The sequence below is a fragment of the Prionailurus bengalensis genome, chromosome B3, assembly GCF_016509475.1.
Source record: "Prionailurus bengalensis isolate Pbe53 chromosome B3, Fcat_Pben_1.1_paternal_pri, whole genome shotgun sequence".
Taxonomy (NCBI): domain Eukaryota; kingdom Metazoa; phylum Chordata; class Mammalia; order Carnivora; family Felidae; genus Prionailurus; species Prionailurus bengalensis.
Genome location: NC_057355.1, coordinates 27,850,577 through 27,877,164, shown reverse-complemented (window position 1 = coordinate 27,877,164; position 26,588 = coordinate 27,850,577). Strand labels below are relative to the sequence as shown.

The window sequence follows — 26,588 nt, the reverse complement described above, 5'->3', positions numbered from 1 at the left end:
CCATTCTCATGTTTTGGGTGTATATTTTAATAATATTTTCTTTCTGCTTACCATGACAACTAGATATGATGTTCTAAAATTGTAACAACCTAATTTTAATTGATACCAACTTAACTACATACAAAAACTATACTTCTATATAGTTATGCCCCTGTTTGTTATTGATATCACAAATTACATTTTTATACATCGTGTACCTAGTAACATAGATTTATAATTATTTTTATGAATTTATTTTTTAAATCCTGCAGAAAATAACTAGTGGAGTGTTAGGCTGAAGAAGTGGGAAACTGCTCTCATGTTTCCTGCTTCTTCATTCACAGCTGATTACAAACATTGCTTTTGAGCAGCCTGGGCTATAGGCTCTCCTTTCTGCCGTTATTTAAACTTAGCAGCCTGGCCCTGTTTGGGCAGAACAATGATAGACTGTCTGAAGCTCTGACTATATTTAGGTGAGGAATTATTGAATCCTCCCAACCCTTCTGAAAAATGGCACATGAGTACATGGCAGCTTCCCTGCTCACTTTCCTTCCTCAGGTCTGCTTTTTGTCAATGAACACACTTGTCTGTTTTCTGTGTGATCACTTTTGTGGCAAACCCAGCTTTTCCCAGCCTGCTCATTTGCTTTTTACCTTCTTGAAATGTAGTTTGGACCAGTGAATCCAGGATGAAAACAGGACAGAAACAAGAGTCAGAAAGAGAGGGAGAGATAGATGAAGGCAGTAGCAGAATTTTGTATTCCTTGTTACTGGCTCTGGGTTCCCTGTCAGGTAGAGCTAGCTTCTGTGCCTGCATTGATGATGTCTACATGATATAGGGCTTGTGAAAGACTGAGAGAAAACCTCTTCCTCTACCACTGATAACCAAACCATTACCTCTCCAGTGTGTCCTTTGTACTAATCATTGTCTCTTGTCTGGCCTTTAGAAGTGTGACTCTTCTCAGAAGTGTTAATATATCAGGCCCTCAATATTTTTAACATTCTTCAATACTTTTTTCTCAATAAAATGACATAAGCACTGTAGGAATGCCAAATGTTTGGATCTATAAAGAACTAGGGTGTCTGGGCCTATGGAAACTATTATAGATGGGGGAGGGCTAGAACGTATTACCAACACTGTCCATCTTGTAGGTTGGCACAAATAGATCTTAACAATAATGCAGCAAGGTTTCTTGACAATGGTGGACCTGAATTAATTCTGGCTGTTTAAAATTTACTGCTTAAGGATCTAAAATGTGGCTAATACCCAGGGCTTTGGGGACAGGGATTTGTTCCCTTCTATAACTGGAAGGCATAGTAAAGGGGGCAGGCTCTCTATGGACCATAGGCACCAAGACTCTTCTTGACCCAGTGACTCCACTTCTAGGAACTTTTGGAGGCACACACTAAAATCTACTAGGACTCTCATAATGCTTGTTACTTATATTAGTAAAAAAGTAGAAATTCCCTAAATTTCCAACATTTCCATCACGTTAAACCTTATGTGGTGATCCATGTGATAGAATATGATGCCAACATTTAAATCACATTACAGAAGAATATTTAATAACAGAAATGCTAGTGACATAGCTAAGTTAAACAATTAGAAGAGAGGACAAAGCAATTTATATATTTGAATATATGTCTGAACACATGCATATTTGAAGCTGACTTTAAAAATATTCATGTATTATTCACCATGATCAAGTGGGATTCATTCCTGGGATGCAGGGCTGGTTCAACATTTGCAAATCAATCAACGTGATACATCACATTAACAAAAAAAAAAAGAAGAACCATATGATCCTGTCAATCGATGCAGAAAAGGCCTTCGACAAAATCCAGCACCCTTTCTTAATAAAAACCCTTGAGAAAGTCGGGATAGAAGGAACATACTTAAAGATCATAAAAGCCATTTATGAAAAGCCCACAGCTAACATCATCCTCAACGGGGAAAAACTGAGAGCTTTTTCCCTGAGATCAGGAACACGACAAGGATGCCCACTCTCACCGCTGCTGTTTAACATAGTGCTGGAAGTTCTAGCGTCAGCAATCAGACAACAAAAGGAAATCAAAGGCATCAAAATTGGCAAAGATGAAGTCAAGCTTTCGCTTTTTGCAGATGACATGATATTATACATGGAAAATCCGATAGACTCCACCAAAAGTCTGCTAGAACTGATACATGAATTCAGCAAAGTTGCAGGATACAAAATCAATGTACAGAAATCAATTGCATTCTTATACACTAACAATGAAGCAACAGAAAGACAAATAAAGAAACTGATCCCATTCACAATTGCACCAAGAAGCATAAAATACCTAGGAATAAATCTAACCAAAGATGTAAAGGATCTGTATGCTGAAAATTATAGAAAGCTTCTGAAGGAAATTGAAGAAGATTTAAAGAAATGGAAAGACATTCCCTGCTCATGGATTGGAAAAATAAATATTGTCAAAATGTCAATACTACCCAAAGCTATCTCTACATTCAATGCAATCCCAATCAAAATTGCACCAGCATTCTTCTCGAAACTAGAACAAGCAATCCTAAAATTCATATGGAACCACAAAAGGCCCCGAATAGCCAAAGGAATTTTGAAGAAGAAGACCAAAGCAGGAGGCATCACAATCCCAGACTTTAGCCTCTACTACAAAGCTGTCATCATCAAGACAGCATGGTATTGGCACCAGAACAGACACATAGACCAATGGAATAGAATAGAAACCCCAGAACTAGACCCACAAATGTATGGCCAACTCATCTTTGACAAAGCAGGAAAGAACATCCAATGGAAAAAAGACAGCCTCTTTAACAAATGGTGCTGGGAGAATTGGACAGCAACATGCAGAAGGTTGAAACTAGACCACTTTCTCACACCATTCACAAAAATAAACTCAAAATGGATAAAGGACCTAAATGTGAGACAGGAAACCATCAAAACCTTAGAGGAGAAAGCAGGAAAAGACCTCTCTGACCTCAGCCGTAGCAATCTCTTACTCGACACATCCCCAAAGGCAAGGGAATTAAAAGCAAAAGTGAATTACTGGGACCTTATGAAGATAAAAAGCTTCTGCACAGCCAAGGAAACAACCAACAAAACTAAAAGGCAACCAACGGAATGGGAAAAGATATTCGCAAATGACATATCGGACAAAGGGCTAGTATCCAAAATCTATAAAGAGCTCACCAAACTCCACACCCGAAAAACAAATAACCCAGTGAAGAAATGGGCAGAAAACATGAATAGACACTTCTCTAAAGAAGACATCCGGATGGCCAACAGGCACATGAAAAGATGTTCAGCGTCGCTCCTTATCAGGGAAATACAAACCAAAACCACACTCAGGTATCACCTCACGCCAGTCAGAGTGGCCAAAATGAACAAATCAGGAGACTATAGATGCTGGAGAGGATGTGGAGAAACGGGAACCCTCTTGCACTGTTGGTGGGAATGCAAATTGGTGCAGCCACTCTGGAAAGCAGTGTGGAGGTTCCTCAGAAAATTAAAAATAGACCTACCCTATGACCCAGCAATAGCACTGCTAGGAATTTATCCAAGGGATACAGGAGTACTGATGCATAGGGCCACTTGTACCCCAATGTTCATAGCAGCACTCTCAACAATAGCCAAATTATGGAAAGAGCCTAAATGTCCATCAACTGATGAATGGATAAAGAAATTGTGGTTTATATACACAATGGAATATTACGTGGCAATGAGAAAAAATGAAATATGGCCTTTTGTAGCAACGTGGATGGAACTGGAGAGTGTGATGCTAAATGAAATAAGCCATACAGAGAAAGACAGATACCATATGGTTTCACTCTTATGTGGATCCTGAGAAACTTACCAGGAACCCATGGGGGAGGGGAAGGAAAAAAAAAAAAAGAGGTTAGAGTGGGAGACAGCCAAAGCATAAGAGACTGTTAAAAACCGAGAACTGAGGGTTGATGGAGGGTGGGAGGGAGGGGAGGGTGGGTGATGGGTATTGAGGAGGGCACCTTTTGGGATGAGCACTGGGTGTTGTATGGAAACCAATTTGTCAATAAATTTCATAAAAAATAAAAAAAATAAAAATAAAAATATTCATGTATATGTAGCAAAAAACTGAAAGGAAGTTTTTTATTTTAATTTTTTTAAAGTTTTTATTTAAATTCCGGTATTGTCGGGGCGCCTGGTAACTCAGTCAGTTAAGTGTCTGACTCTTAATTTTGGCTCAGGTCATGATCTCATGGTTTGTGAGTTTGAGCCCCACATCAGGCTCTGCACTGATGGTGTGGAGCCTGCTTGGGATTCTGTCTCCCTCTCTCTCTGTTCCTCCCCTGCTTGCTCTCGATCTCTCTCAAAATAAATAAAAACAAACTTAAAAAAATAAATTCCAGTATAGTTAACATACAGTGTAATATTAGTTTCAGGTATATGATAGTGATTCAACACTTCCACACATCATCTGGTACTCCTTACAAAAGGTGCACTCCTCAATCCCCATAACCTAGTTCACCCACCCCCTCCCCCACCTCTTGTAACCATCAGTTTGTTCTCTATAGTTAAGAGTCTTTAAATGTTCACAACTGGCATCTCTGAATTACAGAACTGTATACACTCATTTTATCTGTTATCCTCTTCTTTAGTTTCTAAGTTATTTAAATAAGTATTGGCCACTTAAATTTACAAGCATATATGAATTTTGCAAATTTATATCCACAGTTGTTGAGTCACTAGGGAAAATGGATACTGTTGAATTTTGTGAATTTTAAAAGCACCCTGGTTTAGATGTGAAGTCATAAAAATGTCAGTGAGATTTCTTTTATCAGAAGGAGAAAAGGTCAGGAATATTTCATCAATATTTCATCAATATTTTCTACCTTAATTAAGCCAAAATGACCCTGGAATTTGTGTTTCTTGGGAAATCCTGAATCTTTTTTATGTGTGGTTTGTGAGTTTTCTATTCTCCAGGACAGCAGGTCAGGGGTCCTTTGCAATAACAGGGTCTGAAGGCCTCTCTGTGCTTCCCCTCTTTGCAAAAAGAAATTTACTTGGAACAATGGAAAATAATGTGTCGACAGTGTGAAATTAAGTTTTAAATTTCTGAAATATACTGAAATATTTATGGGAAATTTACTAGTGAAACATTTTATTTTTGGCTCTTTAGAATCATAACTCAATAATCAAAAGCCTAGAAACTATTCTCTGTATGTTTAACTACAATTATAAGATACTATGTGTACACAAAGTGCACTAGAAATGTTAAATAATGAAATCAGCCAGATGTGCCAACCAGAGAAAATACAAATATATTTCTGACTTTTCCCTACTTTGATTTTCTTCCTTCATGGCCACAAGGTGAATTCTCAGCATTGCACACTGTGGTTCTACTGTGAGCTGTGCTGAGAGCCTGTGGATAGTACTTTCCAAGGAGCAATAGCACATCACCCTTTTGAGTATTCTCTGCTCTTCAGAGGGTCAGTGGTGATTCTGAGCTCATTACTGATTTAATGCTTTAGAAAACTGTTTCACGGAGTCAAAAAGCCATCTCATGCAAATAAGCCACAACTAATGGGATTTAAGTAATTCATTATTAAGTATTTAGGTACTTCCATTGAACTGGGTGCCACTTAAGGTACCGGATAAAACAAGATGGAAATGACATGGCAGCCATTCATAAGAGGCTAAGTGTAATAGAAATCATTGAATCAATAGCTAAGCCCCATGCTTTCCATTTATGTGTCCTAATTTAGTGTGACTTATTTAGTGAGTTTTTTTTTTCTTTTATCCGCATTATACATCTGAGAAAATGGAAGCTCAGAGTGGTTAAATAGTGTGAGTGAGGTCATTGTAATGGTCACCTCTCCCAGAAGTGCTATGTAACAAACCACCCCAGAGAGTAACAGAAAACACTGGATATTAGTTGACTCATTGAAGCATTTCTGTAAATGTACCTGAGGCCCTATTCTTTTACAGTTATGAGACATGAAAATTTTAAAAGCCCAACTAATAGTGTAACCCAGTTTGAATAGCTAAAGGGCACTAATTAAATCCCTCAAATGGAATTAATCTTTTATCTTGTTTATTTCCTCTGCTAGTTGGGGCATCTATTCTATACCTTGTTCTCTGCCATACTCTTCTCCCTGGCTGTTAAAGCCCCTGCAGACAGAGTCCTCAGTCATCTGTGTTTCCCATTAAAAGTGCTCAGGGCTGCCCAGAAGTGGCATTCAGACAACACTTGGTGGCCCAAGACAGACTCCTTTCCTGACTTTGGCATGGAGTGGTAGGTATTGTTAGACACAGCTTGGGGCCTTGGTCTTATTTATCCAAGAGACTGAGTCTTATTGTCTGTATCACAAGTGCATGCTTGAATGAGAGGGAGAAAGGGGGTGGAAATATTTTTCTTGGTTTTGTTTTGCATTTATGATCTGAAGTACTATTATTTCCCTGGGTGAGTGTTTCATGGCATCCACAGCAGCTCTGTGTTTCCTTTAGGAAAGAAAATGCACTAGTGTGTAAAATGACATATTACCAACAGTTAGGAATGAAAATTATTTCTGCAGCTTGTGGGCTCTGTTGTGCCTGTGCAATTCTTTCCATATCAAAAGCTCCTATTTGGATAAGTTTATGGTGGCTTTTCCTCTAGTATAGGCCAGAACAGTGGAAGGGGGTCTCACACAGTGTGAACCTTTGCTTTGCTTCATTTGTGGCTTGCATAACCCTGAGAGACCCCTCCCTGCCATTTTATCATTTCATTTTGACCCCATGGGCCCTGACTTCTGCTTCTTGGAATTTTATGGGAAGCCATTAAGATATTTAAAATGTGTGATCTTAGGAAGTAGAATTTTCTAAGTATAGAAAGGCCCATCAGACTCTGAATGGTTTTCTCCATGAAAAGCTCTGTATGGGATGGCAAAGGTGGCTGGAATCTACTGTTAATGCTAAAGTACGCCTAAAAGTATCAATCCCACAGCATCTGGTTTTCTATGTGAGTTTCTGCTTTGCATTTCCAACCTGGTTTATGCTGGGGAGAAGAGTTGTTTCTAATTGTGTCTCCTAAAACTCCTGCTTTTTACAATTCAGGTATAACTTCTGTATGATTACTGAATCACAGGCATGTTCTTGGAGGTAGCCCCCAATTACAATTGTCTTTGTATTGGTGATGCCTTTTCCTTCACTATGTCTTTCAGGTCTCACTCTTCTTTACCTCAGTTCTCCAACTCCAGGTCAAAAGACCCCTGCTTTACAGAAAATACCCCTTTGCTGGGAAATTCCTCACAAGAGAAAGGGTGAGTTTTCCCCCACTCTCTTCTTCTAAAATTAAGAAATCTCTGAGCATTTCCCTTGTCACTTATGCTAGAAAATTTCTTCCTAAGGTATGAATTTTTGTCTGACATGTTGTTTGGTCTCTGCCAGGTCTTTGTCAATTCAATGTAGTAAATATTCATGATTCTAGTAGTTGTATTGTGTGGCTTATGAATTTCCAAATAACCATGAGCATAACCCTGTAATGATTAAATAATACATGTGCACATTCATGATGTACACAGCTCTCATGGGCCATCTTACCAGGCCAGGGCTGTCAACTGGGGGTGAATAAGATACTGTCCAGAGATATGTCTTTTGTTGTCACAGCTGGGGAAGGGGTACTATTGACGTTTAAGGGTAAAGGCCAGGGATGCTGCTAAACATCCTACAATACACAGAACACTTCCCCACAACAAGAATTACCTGGCTCAAATGACAATAGCAATGAGGTTAAAAATGTATGATGTAAGAGAAAACTTTACTTCCTTCAAGTTTGAAGGTCTACTGGGGACAAACCATGATGGTTCTGAAATCTCTGAGCAGAGCTGATCTGGAGGATAACTTACTCTGTCCCCTAGAATGAAGGGCCCTGGCCTAGGTATCCAAGCTCATCTCTTCTTCCTTTTGTGGACAACTTTTGGAAGCCCAAACCACCTGCTCAGTATCCCATGATTCCCTATACATTACAAACTTAGTGGCATTGTCATGGGCCCTTCCTTTCCTGCCCTCTGACCCCATGCATTTGCATCAGCAGGCAGGCTGCTGTGTTACTTGCACTCATCTCCCTCCCAGACTCTGAGGAGCTGCCCACCCTCTCTCCAGCCTTATCTGCAGCCTGTCTGCATGGGGGTGGGGCTTCATATTTTACAGAGTAAACCAAAATTCTTTTGGGTACTTGTATACCATGTGGATTCCTGGTCTCACTTGCCAAAGACTCACCCCATTTAGATAGGGTGTAGGAATGTAGATTTATCACCTCCAAGTTCAGAGACAATCTGGCTTCCTCCAGAAGATTCCTGATGACAAGCTGTGTCTCTCTAAAAGGTTCCCACTGAGCCCTTTGACTAGAGGATCCTCCTCCCCTTCTGGCTCTCCAGAGCAGTCTCATTCAACTTCAAAGGGGCTCAAATGTCACCTCTTTTATGAAACATTGGTCCCCCCCATCTCCCCACCAACTCCCTCAAGGGTTAATGCCTCTTCTGAGCTCTCAACACCACATTTATGCCTATACTTCAGAATATGCCCATATGTTCCATGGTTATGCCTACCAGCCTGTGTCTTCATCTTACATCCCAGTGTCCAGCACAGTCCCTGAAACCAGGAAGATAACTTATTTTTTCTCCATTTCTCCTAATAAATAACTTTGAAAACAAACACTTCATACATTTATTCCCTTAATGTTTTCCTTTGAATTACTTGGTAAACCATTAACATTATTTTATAACCCATGTTTCATTGGAAAAGCATAATGTGCAGCATTTGTACTGGGCATATGGAGTGCAGAAACATGCTCTGGGATGCCAAGCTGTGCCTCATGTCACAAAACCACTTCAGAGGAGCAGAACATGAGTCAGGTTTTTTACCCTTTTTTTCAGGGGTTTGAAAGCAGGTATGTGCAGCTGATGGTACAAGGGTCAGAGCATGCTCTGCATCTGCACTGACCAGCATAGTTACCACACATCAAGGTGTTATTCAAAGTCAAATTAATTAAAATTAAATAAAATAAAAAATTCAGTTCTTCAGTTACATACTTTCAGTGACCAATGAACACGTGTGACTACCATACTGGATAGGGCAGAGAACACTCCTATCCACCATAGAAAGTTCTATTGCACAGCATTGTTCTAGAAATACTGACGTTAGCTGCCCTGTTGCCGCTTCTAAAAGAAGTTTCCTTAGTTCCAATTTTGGTTACAGTTGTATTTGTTCACCAGCTAGGGGTGGGGGTGTTGTGATATTATTCCTTACACATGAGTATTTCCTGGTCACAAACTGTATACTTTCAGTATTGATTAGTTTGTAGCACTGTCAGCATCATTTATTATTGTTACATATTGGTTTCACACAGCCTAATTTGCATCTTTGGGCTTCTCAGTATGAATAAGACTACTTTTTTTCTTGTTGTGAACCAGTTTGAAGGCAATTATGGGTATTCAGGAGAATCACAATGTCCTGTAGAGCTAGCTGGGCTTGAGAGCCATCATTTGTTTCTAAGTTCATGGCCTTTTATGTCAATATTGTGATCCAATGAGTATTCCAAGCAATACATGAAAACACTGGGCTTTGATGCAACCTCATTAGACTCAAGTACATCTGTACTGAGCAGGTTGTTCAGAAGCCCAAAGATTCAACTAAAAGTCAATGGATATGTCTACATGTAATTTTGAGAAAAGTTTGTGATTCCTCTTGAATCATCCTTCTAGATATAGGTTCCATCCTTGGGATCATCTAGTCCAACACTAATGTTCTCCACTCCTGCTCATGCTCATGTACAGGCTGGGTGGAAAAGCCAGGTAGATCATCTTCCCTATAGCTCTATTATAGAAAGATAACTATATAGAAGAGGAAAGGTTTACACCACTCACTCTGCAATAGGACAAGTATAACAACTAGGTATTGAGAATTGCAACATAATCAAAGAGAAAGCAATTATCAAAATGAGCTGGAGCTGGTCTGAGACAGAAATAGCTTTATTGTAAAGTTCCAAATTCAGAACAAACTGATGTTTCTTGGAAGTCCACAATTCATTTTGAAGACTTGAGTTACCCCAAATGATTTTCCTTAAGATAAGTGTCCTATGATGTCAAGAAAGACATATTTCTACTAGTTGGACAGCACTAAAATGTCTGTGGTCCTTTTAAAAACTAGAATTGATTCCACATTTCACACTCACCACTGAAATGAAATCTTGTTTTGGAGATGCTACTATTTCTGTGAAAATAACTACAAAGTCTTGCTTTCCAGGTATTGGGGCATGCCTATTTGCCATCCAGAGTTTATCACTGCTGAAGAATCTTGGGGGAACAGCTCAGCTGAGTGGGATGGAGGATCTCTGCTGAGCAAAGACTTGGCTGGTTCCTCTGGATCTGCCTCCCAAGAGAAAGGGGAGCTTCTGGACAGTGCTCACATCAGGTCCCGTCTTTTGAAACTGAGGTAGGGAGACTTTAAGTGCTAGCACTGGAACAGGGTGATGGTTGTACAGAGCATCCCATTTGTCTGGGACTGAACTGTGGTGGGGGGCGGGTGTCTCACCCTCACTACATCCTTCCCAAGTGACAGAGTGAAGATGAGGAGGAAGGGTTTTCATATTTGGCCAGGATGCACTTTTCCTGGAAGATTTTTAACCTTTTCTCCAGTTCCTGGAAGATATGTAAGGTGACACTGCTAATTGGCATGGATCTGGGAGGCTATAAGACAGCCCAATTACAAACCTAAATGACTAACATCCTACACTCCTTCCTGTTTGTGATTCAGGGGTCTTCATGACCTCGACGTTTGCAGATGGAATCAGTTCACTTCAGCAGTCTTCATGGTGTTTTAGAAGATGATATGATCCCTTGAAGTTAGTGATAAAGCATGTTATTAAAAAGGTTGGGTGCATCTTTCAGGAAACTGTGTTGTTGGGCTGGGTGTGAGTTGGGAGCCTGAGACTGCGCACATGTGAGGAAAGGGGTTGGTGGTAGTAGTGGTGGAAAGGCTGTGCTCATGCATGTGTAGGAGGTCTTAGGCATGCATATGTGTGGGAGGGCTGAGAGCATTGTAGAGGACTATGCAAGCTGGCCAACTATTGCTGGAGCACCTTTACTCTCCCTGCTTTGTTTTCTGGGCTTCCATAGGTACATTTATTTAAAGGAAAGTTCATATTGAGACCAACATGTTTGAAAGTGGCATCTCCAGGGACAGAATAAGGCTTGGGGACCCTGGTAATCAGGTTCTCATTCCAGATATGTTCTGAGGTAGCTGAGGGACCAGCAGAGTCAGATACCTCTGTGCAACTGTCTCCTTTTCACCTTGAGTGTCCCTCACTACAGCAGAAGCCTGTGTGGGCTTCTGCTAAGATGGTCTGTGGGAAACCTCACTGATAGGTGAGAAGACACTATGTAGATATCAGACACTAGTGTTATTATTTGTCTACATTAGGGGAACTGTCTTTTCTGAAGCTATTTGAAGGGCTGATTACAAGTGTACCTATCTGTATGCCCAAAGTACACTTGACTGTTCCCAGAGAGGCCCACTGTCAATTATTCTATTGATCTTCCTAGCAATCTTGAGAGATAGATGAAGAAAGGGACTTCATGGAGGTTAAGGATTTTGCCCAGGGTCATGCAACTTGTAAGCTGAGGTGGGTATGCAGGGATGTTACCCCACATTCCCCATTTGTGCTTGACTATGAAGATATCATTTCCCAGTATGCTCCCCAGCCATGTGTAGCTTTTTTCATGATGACTGGTCTCAGCTGTCTGCATAGATATGATAAATATTTGGCCATAGAATCTGCTATGAAATTATGTGAATAGTGTGAAAGTGTGTGAATAGGGATCTGGTCCCATGGGCTACCAGGACAGTAAGCCCTGACATCCTTCCTCAACTGGTTGGTTCACAGCTCCAGAGGATGCCAGGTTCTTCAACTGTCCTGTACCATGGAAAAATTAAACTTTACTTTCTGTAATTGCTCTATATTCTAGGATTCATAGAATAGTTTCATTGAGCTTGCCACTGAACTAAAAATTTTAGTGCTATTCTTTTTAACAGGTCTAAAAATTACCATGTATGATCATTAAAGAAACTTTGAACACATATTTTGGTTTGTCAACTCTGCTGTATATGTCAGTTATGTAGAAAAATGTTTTTAGAATAATGCCTCTTTCTTTAAAAAACTATCATTTTGATTCACATTTATTACTATTTTTTAAATTTGAGTATAGTTGACATATAATATTTTATTTTTAGATATACAGAACAGTGTTTCATTAACTGTCTATGTCATCCTACTCTCAACATAAGTGTAGCTACCATCTGTCACCATGCAACACTCTTAAAATACCACTGACTATATTCAGTACTATGCTGTACTTTTTTTATTCCTGTGTTTTGTTCATTCTATAACTGGAAGACTGTATTTCCTCCTCCCCTTCACCCCTTTTGCCCATCCCTCAACCTCCCTCCTCTCTGGCAACCATCTGTATTTATAGGTCTGAGTCTGCTTTTTGTTTATTCATTTGTTTTGTTTTTTAGATTTCATATGTGAGTAAAATCAAATGGTATTTGTCTTTCTCTTTTTGACTAATTTCACTTAGCATAATATCTTCTAGGTCCATCCATGTTGTCACTGATGGCAAGATCTTTTCCTTTTTTATGGCTAAGTAATATTCTATTCTATGTAAATATAAATATAAATACACATACACATGCACCACATATTTTATATCCTTTCATTTATTGAAGGACACTTGGGCTGCTTCCATATCTTGGCTATTGTAAATAATGCTACAATAAACATAAGGGTACATATATATTTTTGAATTAATGTTTTTGTTTTCTTTGGGTAAACACCCAGCAGTGGAATTATTGGATCATATGGTATTTCTATTTTTAATTTTTTTGAGGAATCTCTGTACTGTTTTCCACAATGGCTGCACTAATTTACATTTCCACCAATAGTGCATGAGGGTTCATTTTTCTCCACATCCTTATCAACACCTTTTTATTTCTTGTCTTTTTCATTTTTGCCATTCTGACAGGTATATAGTGATATCTTCTTCGATATCTTAAAGTGGTTTTGATTTGTAATTCCCTGATGATTAGTGATTTAGTGATACTGAGAACCTTTTCATGAATATGTTGGCCATCTGTATGTCTTCTTTGGAGAAATGTCTATTTAGGTCCTCTGTCCATTTTTTAATTGGATTTGTGTGTGTGTGTGTGTGTGTGTGTGTGTGTGTGTATGTTTGTGTGTGTGTGTGTGTGTGTGTGCGCGTGCATATGTGTGTGTTGAGTTATATAAGTTCTTCCTATATTTTGGATATTAACCCCTTATCAGATATATCATTTGCTAAGGTTTTTTCCCTTTCAGTATGTTGCTTTCTGTTTTGTTGGTGGTTTCCTTCACTGTGCAGAAGCTTTTTAGTTTGATGTAGTCCCAGTAGTTTATTTTTAATTTTTTTAGATTTTTTAAAAACCTCTGCAATTATTAGTTTATTAGTGTCATCCAGGACTCAGATATTCAGTATTCCTACTGAAATTACATAAACAAATGCAAATGGAAAGTATCCAAGTCAAAACTATATAACAAAACATCACTCCATCACAAAATTGTGTACAATTACAAGAATGCTATTTTAAAACACTGGCACTTTAAGAGAACTATAATCTCAAAAACCACAAAATTGCCAAATTGTTCCCTAAACTGCTAAGTGGATAAACATGACTCTAATGAATGAGTTTGGGTTTCGTAAAGAAAAATCAAATTCAAATCCAATAGCTCCTACTGAAATACAAAGTTTTAAATGTCTTCTTCCCTCAGGCCTATTTGATTTATATAAAGGAGCAAACTACAATATAGGAAAATATACCAGATTTTAAGTGTGGTATACATTTTAGAAGTTGGTCCAATTAATTAAAAATACCTTTAATGGAGAGTCAAGTTTCCTAAGAAATCCATATTTAGATAAATAGGAGAAGACATTTACAGCCAGCACTTTTTTTTTTCCAGAGCCTTTTCTGGGACTAATGTCAACAACAGATTTAATATGGCAGTCTTGTATTTTAAGCTCACACTTTTTGGGGATACATTCTCAGGTCTTCTTTAATGTGGGAACTGCAAATATAACTGCCATTACATGGTAATGGGTGTTAAAGAATGTAGAGTCCTCATGTAAAGATTAGGACATACTTTTCTCTTAGTCCTTCAAGGACAGACTTTCAAAATGTTTGATTCTACTAATCCCACGCTGTGAATAGACTGATTACTCTTCACTTTATATATGTGACTGGGCTATGTGAAATCTGTATCAACTGATCAAGACTGGAGTTTCAGTTATGGATGAAAACTATCTCAATTCAACTTTATTACCCTCATCATGAGTATGCAGGGTGTAGACAAAACTTTTTATCAGCTAACTATATGAAAAGATAAACACTGTAATAACCCATGTGATCCAAAATGGGCAAAAGCGAAAGACTAACTTCCCCTCAAGAAGAAAAGTTTCAGACGTATGAAAAGGACAACAATACTAATAAAAAAATTGTATTTATTTAGAAGCAATCAGAATGTCAACAAAACAGCTGCAACTTTTTTTTTGCAACTACAGAGTGGTATTCAGTTAACATAACAACTAAGCTGCATCAGAGACAACTGAAGATGAAAAAAATACCATTCCCATATATAACTAATTTGTGCTGTGCACAAACAAGAACCTGCTTTACATTTCCATGCCAATTTACAACCCCCATACTGTACCAGACAAGGTTAGTGGCTATTGAAAATACCACCAGGACAGGGCTATCTAAAGACACATTAGGTAGTGTGTTAACTATACAAAAAAAGACACTCTACAGATTAAAAAAAATCCTACACAGCCTTACATTTCAATTTTTTTCTTTAAAACGAGTGAATTGTATACAGGGAGGTTAAATTCTTTATAGACAAGAAAGAAAAAACTGTGCTAGAACCAACTTATTCATCATTATCTTCTTCATCTTCTTTAAATTTTTTTTTTTCAACGTTTATTTATTTTGGGGACAGAGAGAGACAGAGCATGAACGGGGGAGGGGCAGAGAGAGAGGGAGACACAGAATCGGAAACAGGCTCCAGGCTCTGAGCCATCAGCCCAGAGCCCGACGCGGGGCTCGAACTCACAGACCGCGAGATCGTGACCTGGCTGAAGTCGGATGCTTAACCGACTGCGCCACCCAGGCGCCCCTATCTTCTTCATCTTCATCTTCTTCATCTTCCTCCTCTTCCTCCTCCTCATCTTCCTTGTCCTCCTCCTCTTCCTTCTTTTTCTTGCTTTTTTCAGCCTTGATGACTCCCTTTTTTGCTGTATCAGGATTTCCTTTAGCTCAGTATGCAGCAATATCCTTTTCATATTTTTCCTTCAGCTTCGCAGCCTTCTTTTCATAAGGCTGCTTGTCATCTGCAGTGGTGTTAATTCCACATGTCTCCCAGTTTCTTTGCAACATCACCAATGGATAGGCCAGGATGTTCTCCTTTGATTTTTGGGTGATACTCAGAACAAAACAAGAAAAAGGCCGAAGGAGGCCTCTTGGGTGCATTGGGGTTCTTGAACTTCTTTCTTGTTTCCCCTTTAGGGGGGATTAAGTTTTCATTTCTTTTTCATAACGGGCCTTGTCCACCTTTGCCATGTCTTCAAACTTTCCTTTATCTTTAGCAGGCATGGTCTTCCACCTCTCTGAGCACTTCTTAGAAAATTCTGAGAAGTTGACTGAAACATCTGGGTGCCTCTTCTTGTGCTCCTCTCAGCAAGTTTGCACAAAGAATACATGTGATGACATTTTGCTTCTCGGCTCCTTAGGATCTCCTTTGCCCATGTTTAATTATTTTCCTCAGCAAGCCACAGAGTCACCCAGTGCCCATCTGGCTCTCACCTGCCCTGGCACTGTCTCTATCCCCAGTAGTTTATTTTTGCTTCTGTTTCACTTGCCTTAAGAGACACATCTAGAAAACTGTTGCTATTGCCAGTGTGAAAGAAATGACTGCCTATATTCTCTCCTAGGGTTTTAGTGTTTCAGGTTTCACATTTAGATCTTTAATCCATTTTGAGCTTATTTTTGTGTATAATGTCAGAGAGTAGTCCAGTTTCATTCTTTTCCATGTAGCTGTCCAGTTTTCCAGAACCATTTATTGAAAAGACTGTCTTTTCCTTATGGTATATTCTTGCTTAGTTGTCATAGATTAATTGACCATGTAAGTGTGGGTTTATTTCTGGAGTCTCCATTCTGTTCCATTGATCTGTTTTTGTGCCAGTACCATGCTGTTTTGATTACTATAGCTTTGTAGTATATCTTGAAATCTGGGATTGTGATATCTCCGGCTTTGATTTCCATTTAAAAAGGAGTTGTTGAATCAGATTTTGGAAGTGTGAAATGATTATTCATTAAATTAATTAAATCTAAGAGAATGCAAAACAAGACTTAGCCATTCTGATATCTGAAAATATCAGAAAGGTATTGAAAAAGATGTTTCAACATGACTTTCTGCATTCTACAAACATGTGTCAAGCACAGACCATGTACCAACGCCCTTCCACAAACAGAGACAGAGTACAAACACCCCAGAGCCTGCTCTTGAGGGCCGGCCAGTGGGAGAGCACACCTCAGGGCTGGGCAGTGATAGTGTCATTAGAAGATGAGATTCAGTGGGCCTGGGGATATGATATGAGCAGAGGTGGAACTCAAAGGACTCTAAAGGCTTGGGGAGACTCAGATTCACCTAGGCCCCGAGAACCACAGGTAAGAAAGATATAATAATGATGACTGTGTCAGGACACTGTCAGGAGACCTCAGAGGGGGCCAACAGCATGGCCTGATTGTTAAATTATAATTGTTAAATTATAAATTCTTAAAAGACTCTGTTGGTACAACCAGTAACAGCACTGCAATTTCTTTTTTGAATTGTTTGGTTACATCTTAGTCAGTGTGTTTTTTGATCAAATCCACATTCCTACTTTCCAGAAAACTTAGGGGAATATAATTGATAAATACAAGCCTGATAGCCCAGATAAAGCTTGTGTCCAGGAAACTCAGCCTTTAAAAATGCTAGTGAAGATCCTCCAAATTTGAATTTTAGCATCTCCAGCAAGAAACATATGCAAATACTCAACGTTAACTTTGCCCTCCTCTGTAACTTTCACCAAGCTGCTTTTTATGATGCCATGCATTTACGGGTCAGCAGTATTTTCGTTCATACCATGTTATGGAAAGAATTTCTAACATGTGCTTTGAGATTGATATTACCCAAAGCTTCATAAAGGTGTCTGAGGTTTGGCAGACTAGACAGATGCAAATAGGACTGCTGTTGGTGTGACTTGGGGCCTACTTTTTCTCTTACAGGTGCTGTATACGGTGGCTGAAAGTTGCAAGCCTGTTTGTCTTTGTGGTGGTGTGCTCTGTGAGTACCACAGAGCTCTGCTGATGGGTCAGCAGAGCCATGGGGTGCCATGGGCTGGGTAGCAAGGCACCTGAGATATGGCGCTCACACTTTCTTTGGAGGAGATACTGAGGGCATGTGGGATGGTGGGCTGAGGTTGGTGAGGGAGGCATCCCCTTAGCAATGCTCAACTGCTGTGATCCACAAGTGACACAACAGAAGACCTGGGGACTTGGCTTTGCTTTATAGAAGCAGTTAGCTTACTCCCTGGGTCTAACTTTCCACCTCAAAGTGGCTTGCCAATTCTGTTTTCAACCACATGCAATAAAACTATTTGTTTTGTCCAGCATCATGGGTGGCCCCAAGAATGTTTAGTGTCCCTTTGAGATGGTGCTCTAGGCCTCCATCTAACTGGGCTGCCCTGTTTGGGAGGGAATGAAGCTCCCTGTTTGCCCTTTTCTTGGATGCTTCTCCAATTCCACTTGCCCATGCATTCTAAGGGAGGACTGCAGAGCCATGTTTCTGGAGGTGACCTGAGTATGCCCTCTGACAGGAAGAGTCAGGTGTCTTGCTGCATTTGTGTGGTTTATATCCTGATGTAGTCCTCGCTGGAATCACATTGCAGGTGCTCAAATTTTTTTGCCAAATGAGTGTAAGATTCTTTGTGGCCAGGTGTGCATATCTGTATGTGTACACATGTGTGTGTACATGCCTGGCTGTGTGTGCATATGTGGGTGTGAGGTCCTCTGTGTCTGGCTGTGTGTTTGTGTGTCTGAATGCCTGTGTGGGACATGTGGATCATTTGTGGTCTGTGATCATTTTAAGATTGTATCTGTGCTTGGGGTCTTAATTCTGGGGGTGTATCAATTTTCAGCATTGACATAAGATAGTTTGTGTGCACCATTGCTGAAGACCCCAGTGGGTGGTTGGTGCATGCTGCTGTGACAGCATGTGAGATTGTGAGCAAGGATGGGGTGTGTGAATGGTGTTTTCATGACTGTGCAATGTAGATTCCAAGATGTGTGTGGCCATGGCTCTTCTATGTAGGCAGCCTGTGGTTATGGCTCATGCTGAACGCTATATGACTTGAAACTTCACATGACCAAATGTGGCTGTGAATACTTATTTTTCATTATCTGTATCTGTGGACATGAATATTGGGGCTCTGTGTATGTGTGCAAGATTGTGCATGAGAAGAGTCTCCTCTTCTAAGTGTGACATATAGAGAGCAATGTTGCATCTTGAGCAGCAAGGGTGGCGCATGAAGTCAATACTGGCTGAATTGAATTGAATACCTGCAACCCTTTAAAAACCCATAGGGAGGGGAGCAGTGGCCCAGAGAAAGGAAGTCTATGCATGAAATAAGAAACAATTACATTGAACTCTGAAAATTTCATGAGTTTACTTTTTGGCTACCAGTTTAACCTCTTTACTTCCTATTCACATAAATGTGTGGTTCTGAAGCTCCAGCTGTTTAACAAGGCTGGTGGTGGGGTGGGGACTGGGATTTTCAAGGAGAAGGAAGGGTGGGCCAATTCCCCCACTGATTTCCGGAGGTATTACCTGAGCATGTTGTTTAGTCTTAAGCCTTCTTCTGGGAGATAAAGTTTTGGTGATTTGAGGAATTTGTTTTGAACTTCTGTAACAATCATCTTATGATCACTTCAATGTACTTTCTGATCAGGTATAAGCTGCTCTGCGAATTCCACAAAACATACTTTAACCATCACGTGGGTTGTGTTCCCTTTCCTCCAGTATGGGAAAACCACGTTTACCTACCTCTGATGATTTAATTTTGTGGCTGGGTGGTTAATCCTTAAAATCAACAAATATCAATAGTTAAGATCCATTATAGTGGAGAATAATATAGTGAATCAGAATTTTATATTTTAATATCTAAGAAAAACTATTTAGAGTGAGCTGGTGAATATTGGATACATCAGTCAACACCATTATCATTCCCATATTTTCAAATTTTATCAAAATTATTTAAATCCTATTGTTTTTCTGATATAAATCTATCATTAAATGTTTCTGATTGTTACAGATTTTATTCAGCCTGTATCCAGATCAAGGAAAGTTCTGGCAGTTGTTGGCTGTGTCACCCCTGCAAAGCTACTGTATCCAGTCTGTAGACTGCAAAGGATAGTTGTCCATGGTTGAGATTCACAGAGACACCAGAGAACTATTACAACTGTTACTGAAGGTCACAGCATAGGTGATCACTGTTCCTCTCATGAGTATTGTGTTCCTCTAGGACATTAAAAAAATTTCTTTTAAAGTTCACTTATTTATTTTTGAGAGAGAGCACGCATAAACTGGGGAGAGGCAAAGAGAGAGGGAGAGGGAGAATCAGAAGCAGGCTCTGTGCACTGTCAGCATGGAGCCTGATGTGGGGCTCGATCTCATGAACCGTGAGACCATGACCGGAGCCAAAATCAAGAGTCTGCTGCTTAACTGACTGAGCCACCCAGGCACCCCTTACTGCAGGACATGTGATGAAACATGAGGCCAGAACAGAAGACAAGAGAAGCACTAGTGAGACTGTGATGGATAGCTGGTGGTGAGGTTCCTCCTGGGGTGATGATGATAGCCAACTGGCACATTCCAGTTAGGGCCTGGCTCCCCTGGGCTCTTGGATACTCTGATTTGTACCCCTACCCATTTCCTTTTGCATTTCAGCTTAGGTGGTTTCTAATGACCTATATTTTTCTTTTTTCTTTTCTTTTCTTTTCTTTTCTTTTCTTTTCTTTTCTTTTCTTTTCTTTTCTTTTCTTTTCTTTCCTTTCCTCTTCTTTTCTTTTCTCTTCTTTCTTTTATTTTTAATTTTTTTAGAGAGAGTGTGTGAGCAGGGGAGGGGCGGAGGGAGAGAGATAATCTTAAGCAAGCTCCACACTCAGCATGGAGCCCCATGCAGGGCTCGATCTCATGACTGTGAGATCATGATCTGAGCTGAAATCAGGAGTCAGACTCTCAACTGACTGAGCCACACAGGTGCCCCTCTACTGGCCTTTCTTTAAATTCATTGGTTCTTTTCTTTGGCTGTGTCATCTGGGCTTGATGACTGCTTGGTTTCTTCAAATCAAGTTCTCTCGTGTCTTTTTGTAGGCCTCATAGTTTGTCAATAAAAGCCAGATGTGTTGTATAGGATAATAGATATTGAGTGTGTTAGTCAACTTGGACTGCCCTAACAAAATACCACAGCCTGGGGGTAACAGACATTTATCATTCACAGTTCTGGAGGCTGGACGTCCAAAGTCAAGGTGCTGACCAATTTGATTTCTGGTGAGGGCTCTCTTTCTGGCTGGCAGATGGCTGCCTTCCTCCTATGTCCTACAGGGTCTTTCCTCAGTGTGTGTGTGTGTGTGTGTGTGTGTGTGTGTGTGTATGTGCATGTGTATGTGGAGAGAAAGAGCATTCTCTGGTGGCTGTTCTTATAAAGACACAATCCTTTCATATCAGGGCCCCACTGTATGACTTCACTGAACCTCAGTTACTTCCTTAGAGGCCCCATCTCTAGACATAGCCACACTGGGGGTCAAGGCTTCAACATATGAATTTGGCAGGGGGACATAGCATTCAATCCATAACACTGTGGGCTTTAGCTGGGGTTCTGTGTAAATGTAGTCAGAGTTCGGCTATGTTGCAGTGTGTGGTTGCCATGGTAACCTCTAATATCCCAGACACTTGGAATTGCTTGGCTTCTCTCCAGCTGTCTGCTAGGCTGTGCACTGTTCCTACTCCTCTGCGAGGGGTAGAGTTACTTTCCCCTCTTTCCTGCCACTACTGGCTGCTGGGGTTACATTGTGCCCTTAGGCTACCAGATTTGATGTGCTTCCCCAGGAAATTAAGGTTTCTCCACCAGTCTTCTCAATCTCTCCATATCTTCCCTGTGAGTACCTGCTAGGGTCCCTGGAGCAAAACCGTACAAGAAGATGCTAACACCCCTATTTTGTGGCTCCCAGGGCCTCCCAAGTCTCACACTAGCCCACACTTGACCTTGAGCTGTTTAAAAATTTTCTGATTTAATCTTGCCTGCTTCTGTATGTGGTGGTAGCACCTGTCTCGGGGAAGCAATGCTTGGCCCTGTGGCCCTGTTCCTCCCCGCATTCACCTGCCTTACTCTAGATTTCAAGTTAGGTGTTGTGATGCAGCCTCATTCTTGATAGAATAAGTCATTAACTTAACATTTGTTCCCTGTTTTCTGGTTGTGAGAGTGGGATTGGTGTGTTTCTAGCTCTTTATGTATCCCAAATGAAACTGGAAGTCCAGAGCCCACACCCTCTCTTAGAATGGACATTGGGATTAGGATATTGAAGCATGAAATCCCCTAAAGTTCCCAGTCCTGCTTAGAGCAGTAGGGTTAGTGGTAGGTCCTGAGGAAGGGACATCTTGGAAAGCAAACAAAGGAGGAGAAGAGGGTAAGGAGGAGAAAGGAGTGGGGAGGAAGAAGAAGCAGGTGGAGGAGGAGGGTGGTGGAGGAGGAGGGAGAAGAGGAGGCAGATGTGTCCATTTCAAGTATTTATGATAATTACCTTTTATTTTCTGATTATTGCCTTTTAAAAGGAATTAAATCATGCATAGAGCTACATGGAAAGATTTTTTTCTCTAGTATCTTCAATTGATAAGCTGGGTGCACTGAAATTTTAGGAAATTGGATAATTTTCCTTGCAGTCACCAAAAGCTATCATATATTATTGTTTCTTCTAGTTCTTCTGGGGAGTTCCCCAGAATATCCTCTCACTCAGCTGAACCACTCTTCACCCACAGGGTATCAGCAACATTATAGAAAGACCTGGCACTTAAGGCCTTCAGGTGGGTTCATGAGATGGCTCTGGTGAGCAGTGCATGGTGCATCCCTGACCTTTAATAAATGAGAGCACTCATCTGTACCTGCTCTCAGGACAGGGTAGCTCTGTTGTCCATCTAAGGCTTGCTAAAGTCTTGATGTTTGCTTCACCACTTTAAAAATGTGTCTGAGTTTTAGGTAAAGATGCATATCCCTGTGAGAGAATTGGAAAGCTCTGTGATTTTTATGAGCTTTGTTTTTCATTCATATGTCTTACCTCTATATCATCTCCATTAAACAAAACTAAGATATCCTTCTGCTTTCCTCAGCTCCTCCTGGAGCCTTCTCAAAGAAAGGTGTGGAGGCCTGGCTTCATGATGTCCCTATAAGATAGATGCTGCCTTCCCTTCATGGGACTTCACTGTTGGTGATCATAACCTGCTGCCCAGGCTGACCCAAGAGCTTGGAGTGAAGGGCTGGATACTGTCCAGAAACAGACTTCAGTGAGAACCATATAGGCAGAGGGAAATATTTTGGAGAATCTGGGTTATTACTGTACTGTGGCAACTCCTGTATGAACCTTAGCAATTAGTAGAAATCATAAGTAAGCATAAGTAAGGATATAACAGGATAAAATCAGATAATAACAAATAAGAGTCCTATATTCATCCCACCAAGAAATGTACCTTGTCACTTTTATTCTACAGCATTGTGCACAGTCTTCCTTCCAAAGCAGCCCAAGTACACTAGGCCTTTCCTGGGACTTGAATGAGCCTAGGCCCATCCTGGTGGCTGGCAGGCAAAAATGGTTTCTCCTGGCAGCAAGGGAAACTGGGGAGGTCTCTCTCCTGTTCTCTGAGCAGTGTGTATATTTGGGTGAAGACAGAAGAGAAGTGGAAGGGATAGAGAGAGCTGTGTGAGATGGTAGGGATGCTGCAGAGTGGCTCTTATATGTTTAGTGACATTTGTGAAGGATGGCAAGTCAGACTTTATTCAGAAACCTAGTGATAGTTGTAGAGACCACTGCAGTGTGGGAGAGGGATTGAACTTGAAAACTGGGACTTTAAAACTAAGGAACAGGGTGGGGGGCAGTGGATGAAAAACTACCAAGAGGAAGCATCAGGGGTGAGAGGAGACTCTGGCCAAGCTGACCTCACTGGATTCTTGCTGTAGGCCGGCCAGAGTGATCAGGCATCAATTAAGGATGGTGGGGCATGAGGAACCTGATCAGATATTGAGTGTGATCAGATATGGGGAATGCATATTCTGACTAAATTAACCTCCCAGGATTCTTGCTAAAACTGGACAATGCAGAGATAAACACAGAACCCCCAAAGTCACGGCTTAGTCTTAGAGAAGAGAGTTCAAAGGTGCATGACTAAAGTTTGGTCAAAAAGAGACTCACTCTGTCAATCATTAACCCTAATTAAGGCTGATTTAAGCTTCTTGTGGGTTCCTCAGAAAACATAATAGATTTCCCATATGTTTCTGGAAGCTCACAGACCTTCTTCAAGGACCCTAGGCTGAGAACTTCCTGAGGGGGGTTGTGAAAGGAGAGATCAGAGGTCATAGGTCTCCCTCAAATGTCCCCAGAGAGCCAACTGCTGCTGGTATCTACAAAAGGTGGGGGCAGACTGGGGAAAAGCTAGCTTGTGCACCAGAGTTTGGACCTTTGAAGGTGATTCTCAGCAAAGGGGTGTTATTGTGCAGGTCTGAGGCAGGCAGTGATTCTGGCCTGGTTTTGAAAGTCAGTAGTGGTGTTCTCATTGTTGTTCTCATTAGTGAAGAACCCCATTGTTCTTCCTTGTTGACTTCTGGCCAGACCCCTGGATGGACCAAGCTGAGTAAGAGGCCTGGATGAAAGACACTAGGGGTGTGTGTTTTAGTGGGAAGTGATCTTGGAGAAAGCTCCCGTATGCATTAACTGGAGAATAACAAAGCTACCTTTTCTCCTATGAGGTTTTCTTTGTAACAATCAGGCTTTGTCACCTCAGTAATTGTAGGGGTTATTTTAGAAGCTTTGTGAAACAGGAAATGACTGTGATTGCAGGCACCTGAGGTTCTTTTTCCCTGAGTTGTTCTCTGTGCTTATTATGGGGGAGACATGTTCAAGGCTCCCAGGTCATTAGGTGAATAATGGTCAGCAAGCCAGGTTAAATATAAGCAGCTTAATTAGGCTTGTTCACTGGCCTTCCTCCTTTTCTTCTCTCCCTCCTCCCTTCTATTATTTTTCTTTGTTTCTTGACATATGGTCCATTTTCCATCACACCCTTCATAGTAGATCTGGGCTCCCAAAGTACATAAAGGAAACACTATACACATTAAAGGATTTTGTCCCCTCCTGTTCTTCCTCTCTTACATCCTAAGCTCCTTATACTACCTCATAATTATGTTCTCCAATATGGTAACCACTAGCCACTAGCCACTAGTGGCTCTTTAAATTTAAATTTATGTTAATGACGTAAATAACATTAAAGTTGCACTACCTCATTCACACCAGCCATATTTCAAATGCATAATAGTCAAATGTGATTTGTGGCTACCATATCAGGCAGCATAGATATAAAACATTCCTATCACCACATAGAATTTGATTGTTCAATACCAGTCTAGAAATTAAGGGCAATCATTCATCCATTTGGTCCCAAACACTGGAGAAAATACATTGGCACTAGATAGATTTATTTTTATTGAATTGATCAATCTTAAAAGTTTCATACTTTATCAAATGACATTGCTCCCATTTTCATCATGAAGATGGGTCCAAAGGGTCCCCACTTTCTTACCTCAGTTCAACTAAGCAAAAGTTGTGTCAAAGAAAAATTGCATAAGTTAAACAGTAAGAAAGACTTTATTTAAGACTATTGGCAATGGCGGGGGGGTGGAGATTGAACTCAACTCCAAATACAACAGGGGACGCTAGGAATCTACAGTAGGATGAGGGTGAGGATGGAAAATTACCAAGGGGAACTTGGTTGTGTATGAGGAGAGAAGGGATTCTCAATAAACTGGGCTCACCAGGCCAAAGTTGAGGACTAATCAAGAAGAGGGCTCAGAGGAGCCCGACTCAAGTTTGGTCAAGGAGGAAGTCCTGGCCAGTGTTAATGAGCCTGGCATTTGATAGGCACTGTAGCAAACTTAAGGGTAAATCCAAGGGGACTCTACAGTTTAGGCAGAAATGAAGGCCTCTCTTCAGGCTGTTGTGGATTTGTTCCATGTCCAGCAACAGCACATTACCTGTTGTTCAGAAGTGTTTTATGTGTCTTTCTCCCCACCATACATACACCTCTAGGACAGTTGTCCACACTTGGACAACCAGTGCAGAGTCAATGGTCACACTCAGAGAACAACAGGAAGATGCTTAACAAGGAACTCAGTGGAGGGAGGTCTAGGGGGCTCACAGAGTAGGAAGAAGGTTCATGGAAGACATGTCAAGTTAGGTCATGAAAAATGGCTTTGATTTGGGTAATGGGAAAGGCAGGAGACTTCTTTGATGCAGTCAGAGGAAGGATGCAATTTCTCTCTGACTTCTCTATTGCCCGCCCCCAGCAGGGACTCTGGTCTATGTTTGGAGGACTTCAAGGATGATGCTGTAAACAAATATTTATTGGTAAAATAAGTATTTTGGGGGGCGTCTAATGTGGTGAGAACTAAATTAGTCTCCAGAGAAGTAGAGAAATGAATAAGATGCAGATACTTTTCTTGAGGAGCGAGACCAGTTGGGAAGAAAAATCTTAAACAAACATATGCATGAGTCAAGTCTACAGAGGATCCACTGGAGTCGTAGATGACAAGCAACGATTTTAAGAGAGGAGTGGAGAGCTTGAGTGAGATCTCAAAAGATGGCAGAAGTTCTTCATATTTGGAGAAGGCATTTGAAGCAAAGGCAGGGTACTATGTGTTAGGAGAATGGCAGATAGTTCAATATGTCTGCAAGTCAAGGATCAAAGCTGCCTGCAGGGATGAGGCTTGATTAGAGGCTCCTGTTTTCTGTGATCTGGAAGTCACAGATGACGCCAGAGCATCTCAGTGGGCTTTGAATCCTAAGTACATGGTGGGCATGTAGAAAGACAGAGGAAAGAAAGGGTGGAAGTAAATGTGGTCCTGTGTCTATGTGGTTTTGTGTGCGCTCCATGTGATTAGTTAATAACACGGTGATTTGTTATATGGTTGTCTCCTCAAGAGGTCATGAGATGCCCCTTAACCCCCAGGTTTTTATTCATTTATTTCTTGGTATGCAATAGATGCTCCACAAACATTCCTTAAATCTGAGGGAGAAGCCACTGATTTTCCAATGTTAGCCTCTAGGTGGTGCTGTTCATTCTCCTGGGTTTCTGCAAGGTCTCTAGAATCCTTTCTGAACTAAAATATTTCTCCCCACCCTGTATCTTGTGTTTGATCAGGGGAAAGACGAG

General features: G+C 40.7%; 1 protein-coding gene and 1 pseudogene across 1 annotated transcript in view; one reads left to right on the top strand and one right to left on the bottom strand.

Moving 5' to 3' along the window:
- The window catches only part of OCA2 (OCA2 melanosomal transmembrane protein), a 504,528-nt gene that overhangs the window by 96,852 nt on the left and 381,088 nt on the right, over positions 1–26,588 (top strand). The window contains exons 3-6 of the mRNA XM_043554904.1: positions 7,159–7,257; positions 10,241–10,429; positions 17,348–17,405; positions 19,432–19,504. Of these exons, the coding sequence (XP_043410839.1) occupies positions 7,159–7,257; positions 10,241–10,429; positions 17,348–17,405; positions 19,432–19,504 (419 nt within the window). The remainder of the gene's footprint in view (positions 1–7,158; positions 7,258–10,240; positions 10,430–17,347; positions 17,406–19,431; positions 19,505–26,588) is intronic.
- LOC122468359 lies at positions 14,507–15,870 on the bottom strand (annotated as a pseudogene).